At 29.0% G+C, this 14,224-nt stretch overlaps 2 protein-coding genes across 2 annotated transcripts; both read left to right on the forward strand.

Moving 5' to 3' along the window:
* Nucleotides 1-717: 717 nt before the first annotated feature.
* Nucleotides 718-6,888, forward strand: LOC102604517 (beta-glucosidase 18-like). The gene is made up of 12 exons (XM_015309112.1): nt 718-879; nt 1,732-1,798; nt 2,348-2,406; nt 2,565-2,640; nt 3,970-4,044; nt 4,152-4,239; nt 4,575-4,827; nt 4,951-5,066; nt 5,518-5,797; nt 5,919-6,021; nt 6,125-6,227; nt 6,544-6,888. The coding sequence occupies exons 1-12, from the start codon at nt 718-720 to the stop codon at nt 6,743-6,745; spliced, it is 1,584 nt and encodes a 527-aa protein (XP_015164598.1). The 3' UTR covers nt 6,746-6,888.
* Nucleotides 6,889-11,536: 4,648 nt separating this feature from the next.
* LOC102605187 (beta-glucosidase 18-like) lies at nt 11,537-14,177 on the forward strand. The gene is made up of 8 exons (XM_015309113.1): nt 11,537-11,698; nt 11,973-12,039; nt 12,180-12,238; nt 12,367-12,442; nt 12,768-12,842; nt 12,959-13,046; nt 13,715-13,967; nt 14,043-14,177. The coding sequence occupies exons 1-8, from the start codon at nt 11,537-11,539 to the stop codon at nt 14,175-14,177; spliced, it is 915 nt and encodes a 304-aa protein (XP_015164599.1).
* The last annotated feature ends 47 nt before the right edge of the window (nt 14,178-14,224 follow it).

Here is a 14,224-nt window from a genome sequence, read left to right on the forward strand (position 1 = left end):
GTCATCACTTGTTTTAAGCTAAAAATTTCATCAATTTTACTTTCTTTTTTTCAATTTTCAAAGCCTAATTAAACAAGTTAACATAAAAGAAAATAAAGTAATAAAGGGTATAAATAACATACTCAATAAAGGACTAAAAGACAATTTCTAAAAGTTTTTTGGTTGGATTATAGCAAATTATAATAGGTATGAAAAATAAAACGATTTAAAGAATATATAACAACTAATAAAGAAGTAATAAAGGATTATACAATAACAATAATAACACATTTAATAAAATTCTACAAGTCGAGTCTGAGAAAGGGTAAAGTGCACATAAACTTTGTCACTATCTCGTAAAAATAGAAAGACTATTTTAAAAAAAAGTTCAATTCAAATATAACAAGTCATAGCACATGACAAAGAAAATGATACCGAAAAACACATACAAAGTAATAAAGGGTATAGTCTATTATGTGATTTTCGTGGCTTTTCATTATACTGTTAGGACAAACGTGCATTAAACTTGTAAATCCTTTTTATTAATAAAATATTTTCTATATATAAAGTGTACAACTCAGCTGTGGATATATTTTATTCAGAAATATGTCAAAATAATTAAGATATAAACCTCCAATAATTCAATATTCCTTTCAATTATTACTAGTAATTAATCACTGTATTACTAATCCTATAAATACAACTTAGGCTCTATCTTAAATTATGACCAAAAAAAAAATGAAGTTCTCCTATTTTATTTTTCACCTCCTAATATTGCAACATGTTTATTCAAATAGTATCATTAATTGCCAATTTGGAGAAAATTGCTTGGAAGAAGAAGTGAAGAAATCAGAATTTCCAGATGGTTTTCTATTTGGAACTTCAACTTCTGCATATCAAGTACTTCATATATCCTTCACCTTTAATTTTTGTTGTTTGGTGATAGAAATTATCCGTCCTTAAAATATTCTAGTATGTTTCTCTTGTCTTGTATATACAGTCAAATCTTTGTATAACAATTAATATCGTCTGTTCAGATATTTTTGGGGTGCTTTAATTAGCGAAACATTATTGTTAAGAATATGAAAGATTGAAATGATTCCGCATGAAAAATGATTGCTATAGAGAGATCTGACGATCATCGATCTTTCTTGAAAATGCATATAATGAATTAATAAAATATTAAAATTAGCTTTTCGTCTTCTTGATAGCTGGAAGTTCTCCAAAAATATGAAATGCTAGAGGACTTTGAACAATCCATTCCGATGTAATTGGATACTGCTCAACAACCCAAGTTTCACCGTGAAAATAAAATATCATGCATCATGTCAAGTCGCCAAATATAATACTAATATTTAATATGATAATAAATTAATAATAAAGAAATATTGAAAACACCTTTAGACTCGGCGCAAATTATTAGTTTTACCTTTGAACTATTTACTGTCTTAAAAATTGAAGTTAAATACAACCTGATCTTGCAACATAAGTGAAATACACTCTCGCCAAGTTTAGAAGTGTTTTCAACACTTCTTTTAACTTTTTATTAAGAGTTTCATGCTATTACAAAAGTTTGAGACCACTTGCTTATATCATGCGGCAGATTGGCAGTGTATCTAAGATTTGTAGTGTCTCTTTAATTTATCTCATAGTATAATTAACTGAAATAGTACTACTTTTTTTGTAGTCTCTTTAATTTATCTCATAGTATAATTAATTATAACTAATTACTAATTCTGCAATTTTTTGTAGGTTGAAGGAGCATATATCGAAGATGGCCGAAGTCTTAGCAACTGGGATACTTATTGTCATATCAATGGTAACTATCTCATTTTAATTATACCTAAATTAAGGTTAGATTCAGATTTGCCTGAATTTAATATCTTTAGTCCAAAGTTTAAATTTAATTAAAAAAATGTAAAAAATTACCTAAATACATATCTTATTTTATCATAATCTCTAAAATTTTCTATCATTAAAAAGAAAATTCAAAAAAAAAATCTCGGATACATCTCTCCCCTGTATAAACAGATGTCTGCTGATGTATCCGGAAGTCCAAAATTTCATAAATTTAAAAGATTTTTGTAATTTGTAAAAGAATATGGAAATAATGTAATTAATTTTAAATACTATAAAATTTATGTAAATAATACAAAAAATTAATTTCACATGTCGCTATCCTAAAATTTAAAACACTTTATAAAGTTCAAATCTAGCTCTACCTCTAACCATGGCAAGATTAAAACTTCAATATCTAAGAGTGGCGACGAATAGACTTTATTTGTTATATCTAGTCAAATATCATCGTATAAAATAAACAAAAATGATTAATATATTTATCCTATTTTGTACTTAAATTTGTTTACAGATGTAATACCAAATGGAGGAAGTGGAGACATAGCCGACGACCATTACCATCGTTACTTGGTATAAATATTAAACACTGCATTCAAAAAATAGCGGCTGCGTCTTTTTTCGATTTCAAAAGAAAAAAATAACAAATCCAATAAAATTATTTAATTTGATTTTAACATTTGATACATATGTTAATTATGTATTTAATTTGTTCTAATGAATAATGACAGGAAGACATTGACATAATGGCCTCTCTGGGAGTAAATGCCTATCGATTCTCCATTTCTTGGAGTAGAATTTTACCTAGTATGTTTTATTTTATCTTCTGCTCTGTGTGTTTGGTACAAAGAAAAATATTTTGCAGTAAAAATAATGTTTTTTTAGAGTACTAAATAGATTATTTTAATTTATATTTTTGTATTCCATATATAAGCAAAATATATTTTATCCATTCATTTTTATTTGTTTACTATTTTAAAAATAGTTTTATTTATTTATTTTAACATATGAAGAAAAGACAATTATTATTTTCATGTTTTATCCTTAGCATTAATTAATTACTTATTTCTCAAATCATTTTTCAAGATCTAATTATTAACATCAATTAATATGTGCATTATGGTAAAATCCTCATATCAGTCATTATTTCTTAAAGACTAAAGAGGGCGTGGAAAATCCAAAATGGACAAGTAGTTAATAGTAAATGGGGAAACATTATCTTTAAAATATTTGTATTCAGTGGCGGAGCCAGGATTTTCACGAAGGGTGTCCAAGTGCTAAAGTGAACCTGCTCTCCTTAAAAAGTAAAAATTTTTTTGCTACTAGTGAGATTCGGACACACGAACACTTTAAATTTGTGTGTCATTACGCTTTCAAGGCGCCGGAAACCACTAGGCTACATCATATTGTTGTGTCAAGGGTGTCCAAAATATGTTATTTAGCCATTTTATTTATCATTTTACTTGTATATACGGTATAATATTTCGACGAAGGGTGTCCAATTGGACACCCTGACACAAGGGTGGCTACGCCACTGTTTGTATATAGTCTCGACAAATACTATAGGAGGTGATGAGGGTGAGGAATAGGAGTGCGGAGTGGTGGAGATGGGGTTTTTTTTTTTGGTTCAAATAGAAATATTATTAATATTTAATATGCATCCATACAAGACCGGTGGCTCGGAATACTACTAGTTCCTGGCTTGCTAGCTATAGAGTTAACAAAAATACTATCCGAAATACTACTAGTTCCTGGCTTGCTAGTTACAGAGTTAACAAAAATACTATCTGATATACTATGTTGTCTTGCATTTCCAGCAAAAGTTGATCCATCCTTATCAGCTTTTAGAGTCTTCAAAACAAAAATTGGTGGATCCTTCCATTCCACAAAAGTTTGATTATGTTTTAATTGAGCCCCTTCCTTTGCTAGCAAGTCCGCCACTTTGTTATGTTAGACGGTAGGGGGGCACAATCAATGTGCAATGTAATTTGTAGAACTTTAATTTCTTTTCCTTATATTTGATTCGAAAAAATATTTTCCTCATTTTTACTATATTTGTTTTCCAAAAAAATTAACAAATGAAATATAGGAAAATAAAAAAATATTTGATGTTGCTTAAGTATGTTTTTTGAACAGGAGGAAAGTTAGGGCTTGTGAATCCAGCTGGAATAAAATTTTACAATAACATTATTGATAGTCTCCTACTCAAAGGTGGTTGATAATTTACACTAATCTTCTAATTAATCTATTCTTTTTATTTTCACATTTTATGACCAAAAAGCTAAATTAATTATGATGGTCATATTAATAAAATGCAGGAATAATACCATTTGTGACTATCCACCATTATGACTATCCTCAAGAATTTGAGGACAGATTTCAGGCCTGGCTCAGTCCTCTTATGCAGTAAGATTTTTTATACCGTCAGATCATCTTTATATGTTATTATGTATAATCTATTTTATTTTTCAAGATTAATTAATTAAATGTATTCTTAACATGGAATGATACTATTATTTACTTTGAGTCATGTCCCACACATTATTATTTTTTTTTAAAAAAAACGATACTCTTGAGATGTGTTTAGATGTATTAGGTGTGAAATTCAACAAAAGTGGATAGTAATACGTGTTTTTGACACTTCACTAGATTATATAATTCAAATTACGACTATGACGTTCTAGAATATATTTTGAATCTCCTTATATAAAAATTCTGATTCCGCCATTATTTAATTACAGGGAGGAGTTTGTTTACTTTGCTGAAATATGTTTTAAGAGTTTTGGGAATAGAGTGAAATATTGGGCAACTTTAAATGAGCCAAATTTATATATGGAAATGGCCTATTTAAAAGGTGTATTTCCACCTTCCCATTGTTCTCCCCCTTTTGGTAAATGTTCTTATGGTAATTCAGATATTGAGCCTTTACTTGTTGTCCACAACTCAATTTTGGCCCATGCCAAAGCTGTCAAAATCTATCGTGACCAATTCCAGGTAATAACGTCTTTTGTCTAAATATTTTTCAACTATTATAAAATATAACATGAAAATCGGTTTCAAAAACGAGAACTTGATTACATAAAATGTTATTATAGAAAATGGTTGTACGAACTGTAGGAAAAACAAGGTGGAACGATAGGAATGGTTGCGAGCGCTTACATGTATAAACCAATGACGGATAATGAGGCTGACAACAAAGCAACAAACAGGGCTTTAGCCTTTCATGTTGCCTGGTACGTTATATCAATAGAGTCCGACTTTAAAATGGACATTTTTTGAACGCTATAAACCAAAAGTATCCTTCCTAAATATACAGACCAAAATGGATGTCACTTCACCCATTTATGAGTGAATTGTGATAAACAAAGTTAACTTTCGTTAGTTCACCCCAAAACTCAAAAAAAAAAACATTACTTAATTAAGGCGAACTAACGCTTTGTTTACAACAGTTCGCCCACAAATGAGCGAAGTGTCCATTTTAGTCTGTGTTTTTAGGGAGGGTCTCTTTTGATATGTATCTTTGTTTTGAAGCCGGACTCTGATCATATATATATATGGACATTATTTATAAATATCCCTTTTTTTTTACTTCTTGTTCGTACTGATTCAGTTTATATGATGTACTTTGCCTTTTCTTGTTTATTCTAAATTATTGACCTGGATAAATATTATATGATCATGCAGGCTTCTTGATCCTCTAGTGTACGGAGATTATCCAATAGAAATGCGTCATTATCTTGGGACAAAATTACCAATATTCAGCTCGGAAGAAAAAATACTTATAAAAAACAGCACTGATTTCATAGGACTTAATCATTATACAACATGGTTTGTGAAAGATTGCCTTAATTCAAATTGTACATGCATGGAGAGTGATGTTCTTTGTACACATGGTGAAAATAGAGCCATTCGTGGCTATGTGCTTATTACTGGACAAAAAGATGGTGCATACATAGGAGATCAAGTAAATAATTTCTTCCTGACGATTATCTAAATACGTAACTATTTATTTACAAAAATCATTTTTATTATTCAAAATTATGCTTTAATTGATCAAATTAATGATCATCGAGTTGATTTTTCAGATGGGAATGCCCGGAGTATATGTGGTTCCGCAAGGCATGGAAGATATCGTTGATTATGTTAACAAGAGATACAATAACTTGCCTATATTTGTGACTGAAAATGGTAAAGGTTTTAATCTCTTTAATTAATTAAAATGGCAATATAATTAGAAATGTTAAATTTATGTAATTGAAAGTAAATTATGATATATACATACTTCATGCAGGGTATGCATCAAATGAGAATCAAGAAGAATATGATATGGACCAAGATAGGAAACGAATTAAGTATCACAAAGCATACTTAGCATCTTTGGCTCGATCAATTAGGTATTTATCTTTCGTAATAATAACGCGGAGTAATTAATTTTCGATCATATAAAGTTTTTCCAGTGAATTAATTAAATATATATGTGTATAAAAAATGTCTACTTTATTTGAATCAATAAAACACGAATTGTAAAGTCATAGTATTTATGTACATCAGTATAAGTGTATATATACACAACCTTTTTTTTTACATACACAAACTCGTAAGATCTAATATATATATATTAAGAGTACTCAATCACTATATATATATATATATAAACTTGAATTAAGATATATTTTTAATTATTTTTCATTAATAAATTATGTTGGACAGGAATGGTGCTGATGTACGTGGTTATTTCGTATGGAGTTTAATGGATAATTTTGAGTGGAGATTTGGCCACACCGTCAAATTTGGGCTTTATCATGTTGATCGTTTTTCTTTGAATCGAAGCCCAAAATTATCGGCCCATTGGTTTAGAGATTTTCTCACAAACACTAGCCTCAACAATATACAAGCAAAGAGCTCAATATGAAAATAATTTAATAGCGTATTTCTCGAACATAAATGATTTTAGACCTTCTTAATATGTATTTGATCGTCAAGAACATTAAGCAACATTTCAGTATTTTGAGTTTATCTTTGGAAAGAACTTCGTTGATTTCATTTACTTTGAGAAAGGACAATACGTGATGTCTTGATTTTTTATGAATATTTTGTGAGTTTATAGAATTTTCGAAGTACATATTTGTTAGGAAAAATTACAGAAATCCCACCTTTTAGTTTACTTATCACCATTATCCCCTATAAGTTTTACAAATCTCCAAAATCCCTCATTTTCGCGCATCAAATTAGTGTATCTCGCGCATCAGATTAGTGTATCATGTATAAAATGTACATCAAATTAGTGTATCATGTATAAAATGTAATGTATCTTACTTAACAATTAATGTATCAGCGCTTATATTATTGTATCCGTTTGAGAGATTTCTGTAATTATAAACTTTTAAGGGATAGATTGTAATTTTTCTTTAAATGTATGTGATTTCTGTAATTTGCCCTTTATTATCAATTTTAAAATGTGGGCTATAACCATAATAGGGGCTAGTACTCCTTCGGTCTCAAAGAGTATGTCATGTATTTTTTACACCTCCTTTTAATAGATATTAATTAGGAAGGGGTTTTGATAATTAATTAGTACTCTATTCAAGAACAATTACTATTATCCTAAACTGAGATAAATATTTTTAAAAATCACAATAAATAATTTTAAACAAAGAAAATAATTTGAAGCAATTATTTTTCTTAAAATTTGATCATTTTTTAATTGAGGGTGTAGGTTTTTCTCAATTAAGATCTTTATTTTCATATTTTTTAAAAATAGAAAAATATGAAGAAGTTTACGAAAAATATAACTCTCCATAAAACACATACCAAATTAAACCACAATTCTTTCGCATATGAAATTGTTTCTTTATAACCTAATAATATTTTGAGCAAATAGAGAAAGCTCTAAAGATGGGAAAAAAGGTTAAAATCAATAATGAACTTCCACTGCTTTTTTATTGGAACTTCATCAAAAAAGAACAAGGAGATGTTTCTACACCATGAAGGTATTTTTTTTTTGTTCTTGTTTGACTATCGAAGTAGAATCTTGACGTAATTACTAATAAAGTTGAAATTATGTGACTATAAGGTCACAAGTTTGAATTGTGGAAACAAATATTGCGTACAATAGATCCTTATGGTTCATAACAAAATCTTAGTGTTCATAACAAAAGTTTAGTACACACTAGATATGGCTAAAATTCAATTTTTTTTAAATGCAGGAAAGCCTTCAAAGAATATAATTGAAGAGATAAATCAGAAGGATATTGATTGGGTGAGTTTTATCAGGCACCATTGTTATTATTTCTTGTTTTAAATTAATTTTCTTTCATTATTTGTTTATAGCAAATAATTTGTGTTGCTCAACATTGCACACGTAAGTATATAAACACTTGTTTTAATTATTCTATCTAGGCCACTGAAATCTACTTTCCCGAGGAAATAATGGTGGAAATCCTCATCAGATTACATGTTCAGTCTCTTCTTCGATTTAAATGTGCTTCAAAATTTTGGAAGACATTGATCACGTCAGACCACTTTAAGGGAAAGCATTACAATCATGCTAAGAATAATAAAAAAATTATTATTACTCGATGGCTTCCTGATCATACGACTTCATATTATTGTTCTTCTTTATCATCGGCTCAACCATTACAAAAGCTTGGTAGTTGCCCTTCAAATAATAAACCAAACATGTATAAAGTATTATGTTGTTGTGATGGTTTGTCTCTTTTGCATTATTATTATGACTATTTACTGTGGAACCTGTCCACAAATGAATCAATACAACTTCCTTATATTGATTACCAAGAGTCAATCCATAGCACTTTCGGATTGGGATATGACTCGATTAGTAATGACTATAAGATTCTTAAGATTGACAACATCGGTGGTGGTGATTCCAGACCACCCAATAATATTCTTGCACTAAAGTGTGGTTCTTGGAGAAAAATTGATAACCATCCTCGTATCTTTCACAATTCTACATATCGTAATGACCCTTTGGCATTTGTTTGTGGTGCATTTCATTGGTTATCTAAGGATAATGTAAACAAGTATTTTATGATTTCGCTTAATATATCAAGTGAGGTGTACAGAGAGATAAAGTTGCCAGAGGGAATTTGTAATATTCTCAACATGAGGTTTATCAAACGAGACGTTTCAATAATAGAAGGAATGCTTTGTGCTTGTTGTAGTTGCCTACATGCAGGGTCGGGCACTTTTAAGTTATGGATAATGAAAGATTATGGTATCAAGGAATCTTGGACTATATTATAGTGTATACAAGATAGATATATCTATCACAATGTTGGCATACCGAAATATATATTTGCGAAAGATCAAATACTACTCATCTACAATTATGGTGTTTGTCGTGGGTATAGGACATCCACAGGTCTATTTGAATTGTTTCCTGCACATCATGGAATTCATCAAGGATTAGTTTACATGGAAAGTTTTATTTCTCCCAAATTACTTATTAAATAATAGCTTCTAAAATCTTACTTGTGAAATTGTATATACATGTATATGAAACTTTATTTAGACCAGTAAAACACGGATTTTATATATGTTTCATATAATTTTTATTTTTTATTTTTGTGCTTGGATTAAGATATATATATATATATTTATTTATTTTATTTTATTTTTATTTCCCATTAATAAATTATGATGGACAAAAATGGTGCTGATGTACGTGGTTACTAGTTTAATGGATAAGTTTGAGTGGAGATTTGGTTACACTGTCAAATTTAGGCTTTATCAGTTGATTCTTTTTCTTTGAATCGAAGCCCAAAATTTATCGGCCCATTGAATAGAGATTTTGTTACAAACACCAGCCTCAACAATATACAAGCAAAGAGCTCAAGATGAAAACACGTATTTCTCGAACATAAATGATTTATATTTTCTTGAGATGTATTTGATCATCAAGAACCTTAGGCAGCATTTCAGTATTTGGAGTTTATCTTTGGAAAGAACTTTGTTGATTTTATTGATTTTGAGAAATACAATATGTGATATCTCGATCTTTTTATAACTATTTTATATGTTTATAGAATTTTTGAGATACATGTTTATCATGGTTAGTGAGATTATATCGGTGCCCTACCTATGTTTTACTGATTTTTATATATTATGTCCTCCATTTCAAACATTTTGGTTTGTTCTGAATTGATATGTTAGGAACAAAAATTGAATCGTGTTATCTTAAACTAAGAACTATTGAAGAAATGAATCAATTTAATGTCATTGAAAGAGACGTTTGTAAATCAATTTTAAAGTGGTGGGCTAGAACTATAATAGGGGCTAGTAGCCTAGTACTCCCCCATCTCAAATTGTCTATCGTATTTATTTTTTACACATCCTCTTAACAAATATATTGATTAGGAAGGATTTTGATAATTAATTAGTACTCCATCCAAGATCAATTACTATTATCCTAAACTTCTAAACTGATAAATAATTTAAGATAATTATTTTTAAAAATCACAACATATAATTTTAGATAAAGAAAATAATATGAAAAAACAATTTTTAACACTAGATCATTTGAGAGGGAGTAGTTTTTTCCTTTTTTCTCCTCAATTTTTATTAGAAAGAGAAACTAATAACTAAATTATCGTTTACTTTAATTTTATAGAAAATATACTAATTAATTTGTTAGTTGGAGAAAATCCAGGCTACAAAATCTTCTAATTAATGATTCTTGTCTCTTGATGGCAACTTTTAAGATTTTTAATTTAACTTACCAGCTGGGTCAACCATTAGTATCCCCCTAATTACTTTTTTTTTCTTTTAATTTTGTTCTTATCTAAACTTAATGTGATATATTGAGAGATTAAAAGATTAAAATACGAGATTAACGTGTTTTATCTTTTGAAGTGAGGAGGTGAATTTTATATTTTAAAGTAACAAAGGTGTTTTACACGTTAAAATTCTCCTTGAGGTGACACTTATATTTTTGAACTTTTCAAGAAAAAAAATATTATTTTTTATATTTAAAAATAATCTAACTTTAAACTTTTTATCTTATCATTCATGCATAATTTCAGTGTCACGAAAATTGTCATCACTTGTTTTAAGCTAAATATTTCATCAATTTTACTTCTTTTTTTTCAATTTTCAAGCCTAATTAAACAAGTTAACATAAAAGAAAATAAAGTAATAAAGGGTATAAATAACCTACTCAATAAAGTTTTTTGGTTGGATTATAGCAAATTATAATAGGTATGAAAAATAAAACGATTTGAAGAATATATAACAACTAATAAAGAAGTAATAAAGGATTATACAACAACAATAACAATAATAACACATTTAATAAAATTCTACAAGTCGAGTTTGAGAAAGAGTAAAGTGCACACAAACTTTGTCACTATCTCGTAAAAGTAGAAAAATTATTTTTAAAAGACCTTCGATTCAAATATAACAAGTCATAACACATGACAAAGAAAACGATACCGAAAAACACATAGAAAGTAATAAAGGGTGCATTAAACTTGTAAATCCTTTTTATTAATAAAATATTTTCTATATATAAAGTGTACAACTCAGCTGTGGATATATTTTATTCAGAAATATGTCAAAATAATTAAAATATAAACCTCAAATAATTCAATATTCCTTTCAATTATTACTAGTAATTAATTAATCATTTTATTACTAATCCTATAAATACAACTTAGGCTCTATCTTAAATTATGACAAAAAAAAAATGAAGTTCTTCTATTTTATTTTTCACCTCTTAATATTGCAACATGTTTATTCAAATAGTATCATTAATTGCCAATTAGGAGAAAATTGCTTGGAAGAAGAAGTGAAGAAATCAGAATTTCCAGATGGTTTTCTATTTGGAACTTCAACTTCTGCATATCAAGTACTTCATACATCTTTCACTTTTAATTTTTGTTGTTTGGCGATAGAAATTATCCGTCATTAAAAAATTCTAGTATGTTTCTCTTGTCTTGTATATACAGTTAAATCTTTGTATAACAATTAATATCGTCTGTTCAGATATTTTTGGGGTGTTATTGTTAAGATATGAAAGATTGAAATGATTCCACATGAAACATGATTGACTGTTAAAGAGAGATCTGACAATCATTGATCTTCGTTGAAAATGCACATGATGAACATTTAATTTGTGTTAGATTGAAGGAGGATATATTGAAGATGGAAAAAGTCTTAGCAATTGGGATGTTTATTCTCATACAAATGGTAGCTTTCTAACATTATTTTCAGTTAATTTGTATAAAGATCTCTAATATATGTACCCAATTAAAAAAAAAGTTCTGTAATATATCCCTTTTATATAATCTAATAATAATGCATCTATTTTTATTTTATTTTTGGTTTAGGTAGCATAAAAAATGGAGGAAATGGAGATATAGCTGATGATCATTACCATCGTTACCTGGTAATAATAAAATTAATTATGTCATATATAAAATTAATTAATTATGCAAACATAAATTTAATTAAAACATACATCATATTGTATTTTAATTTATTTATTTTAAATAATTAATTAATTGTTATGGGCAGGAAGACATTGACATAATGGAGTCTCTTGGAGTAAATGCCTATCGATTTTCCATTTCTTGGAGTAGAGTTCTACCTAGTATGTTTCTTTTTCTTTCTTTCTTTCTTCATTAAAACTTATTGTTTGTATTAATTAAGAAAATGAGCTTGAGTCTAATGGATTGAAAAGTTAGCTCGAGAGGTAAGAATAACTTAAAATAAGATATGAATGACATAATATGGGAGCTGATCCGAGGACTAGCAAAAATATTCTTTAAGTCATTTCAATGGATTCATAAACCATACAATATTTCTCTGGATCATCATAGGGTACTTTCAGATATCCACACAAAAGAAGGTTTTTCTGTAATGGATGACCCTCGAAGTCATAATATATTCTTAAATTGTGCATATTTTCTAAACAGATGGGAGCTCCGGACCCATGAATCCTGCTGGAATAAAGTTTTACAATAATATCATTGATAATCTCTTACTCAAAGGTGAATTTTTATATATTAATAATATACATAACACATTATTTAATCTTATATAGAGTTGATCAAAATCAAGATTACTATAAAGTAATATTAGTAGGTTATTAAAATATATATGGCAGGAATAACACCATTTGTGACAATCCATCACAATGACTATCCTCAAGAACTTGAAGAAAGATATGGGGCATGGCTTAGTCCTTTCATGCAGTAAGTTTTATTTATTGATCACTCAAACGCTTAAATTAAAAATAGTCAGCAAGAATATAATATATGTATCACTGGAGGCGGAATTAGGTGGGGTCCGTAGATTATATATTTGTACTGAAAAATTAAATAAAGGGAAAAAGGACAAATATACCCCGAACTACCGTAAATGGTATGCAAATACCCTCCGTCATACTTTTGGGACATTGGTGCCCCTGCCGTCTAAATATTAGAGCATATAGATCCTTTGTACTAACGGACATACACGTGTCATAATCTTATCCACAAATTCAACATTTATTAAATATTCGATCGACGGATAAGATTGTGCCACGTGTCCATATTTAGTCTTCCGTTAGAGTGAAGGACATATATGTTCTTGTTTTTAGACGGCAGGGGCACCAATGTCCCAAAAGTATGACGGAGGGTATATATTTGTCCTTTCTCCCTTAAATAAATATATATGTATATTAACTTGGGAACCCAACAAAATTGATTGACTGTTCAATGGTACGATGGAATTAATGACCCCGAAACTCCTAATCCTAACTTTGCCTCTGTGTATCAGATATGTATAACCGTGTATACAATCAATATATATCTACTTATACTGGTTAAGAAAGTAAACAGTGAATTCAACTGACGTTAGATATAATTTTGAGTTTTTGTAGGGAAGAATTTGTGCACTTTGCATCAATATGTTTTAAGAATTTTGGGAATAGAGTGAAGTATTGGGCTACTATAAATGAGCCCAATTTATTTTCAGAACTAGCTTATATGAAGGGAATATTTCCACCAGTCCATTGTTCTCCCCCTTTTGGAAAATGTTCTTATGGTAATTCAGATATTGAACCTTTACTTGTTGTCCACAACTCAATTTTGGCTCATGCCAAGGCTGTCAAAATTTATCGTGACCAATTTCAGGTAAGTATTCGCGTTTACTTTCATTTTATTCTGTTTAAAAAAGAATGATATAATATATAATTAACGATTGAGTAGGTGGAACAACGAGGAATGATAGGAATGGTTGCGAGCGCGTATATGTACAGGCCAATGACAGATGATGAAGTTGACAAGAAGGCCGCAACTAGAGCTTTGACGTTTCATGTGGCATGGTACGTATGTATGACTTGATTTGATGCAAATGTTGACACCCAATTTTGACCTTCCCCGATAAGAAT

Source organism: Solanum tuberosum, unplaced genomic scaffold (genome assembly GCF_000226075.1).
Source record: "Solanum tuberosum cultivar DM 1-3 516 R44 unplaced genomic scaffold, SolTub_3.0 scf00096, whole genome shotgun sequence".
NCBI classification, from domain to species: Eukaryota; Viridiplantae; Streptophyta; class Magnoliopsida; order Solanales; family Solanaceae; genus Solanum; species Solanum tuberosum.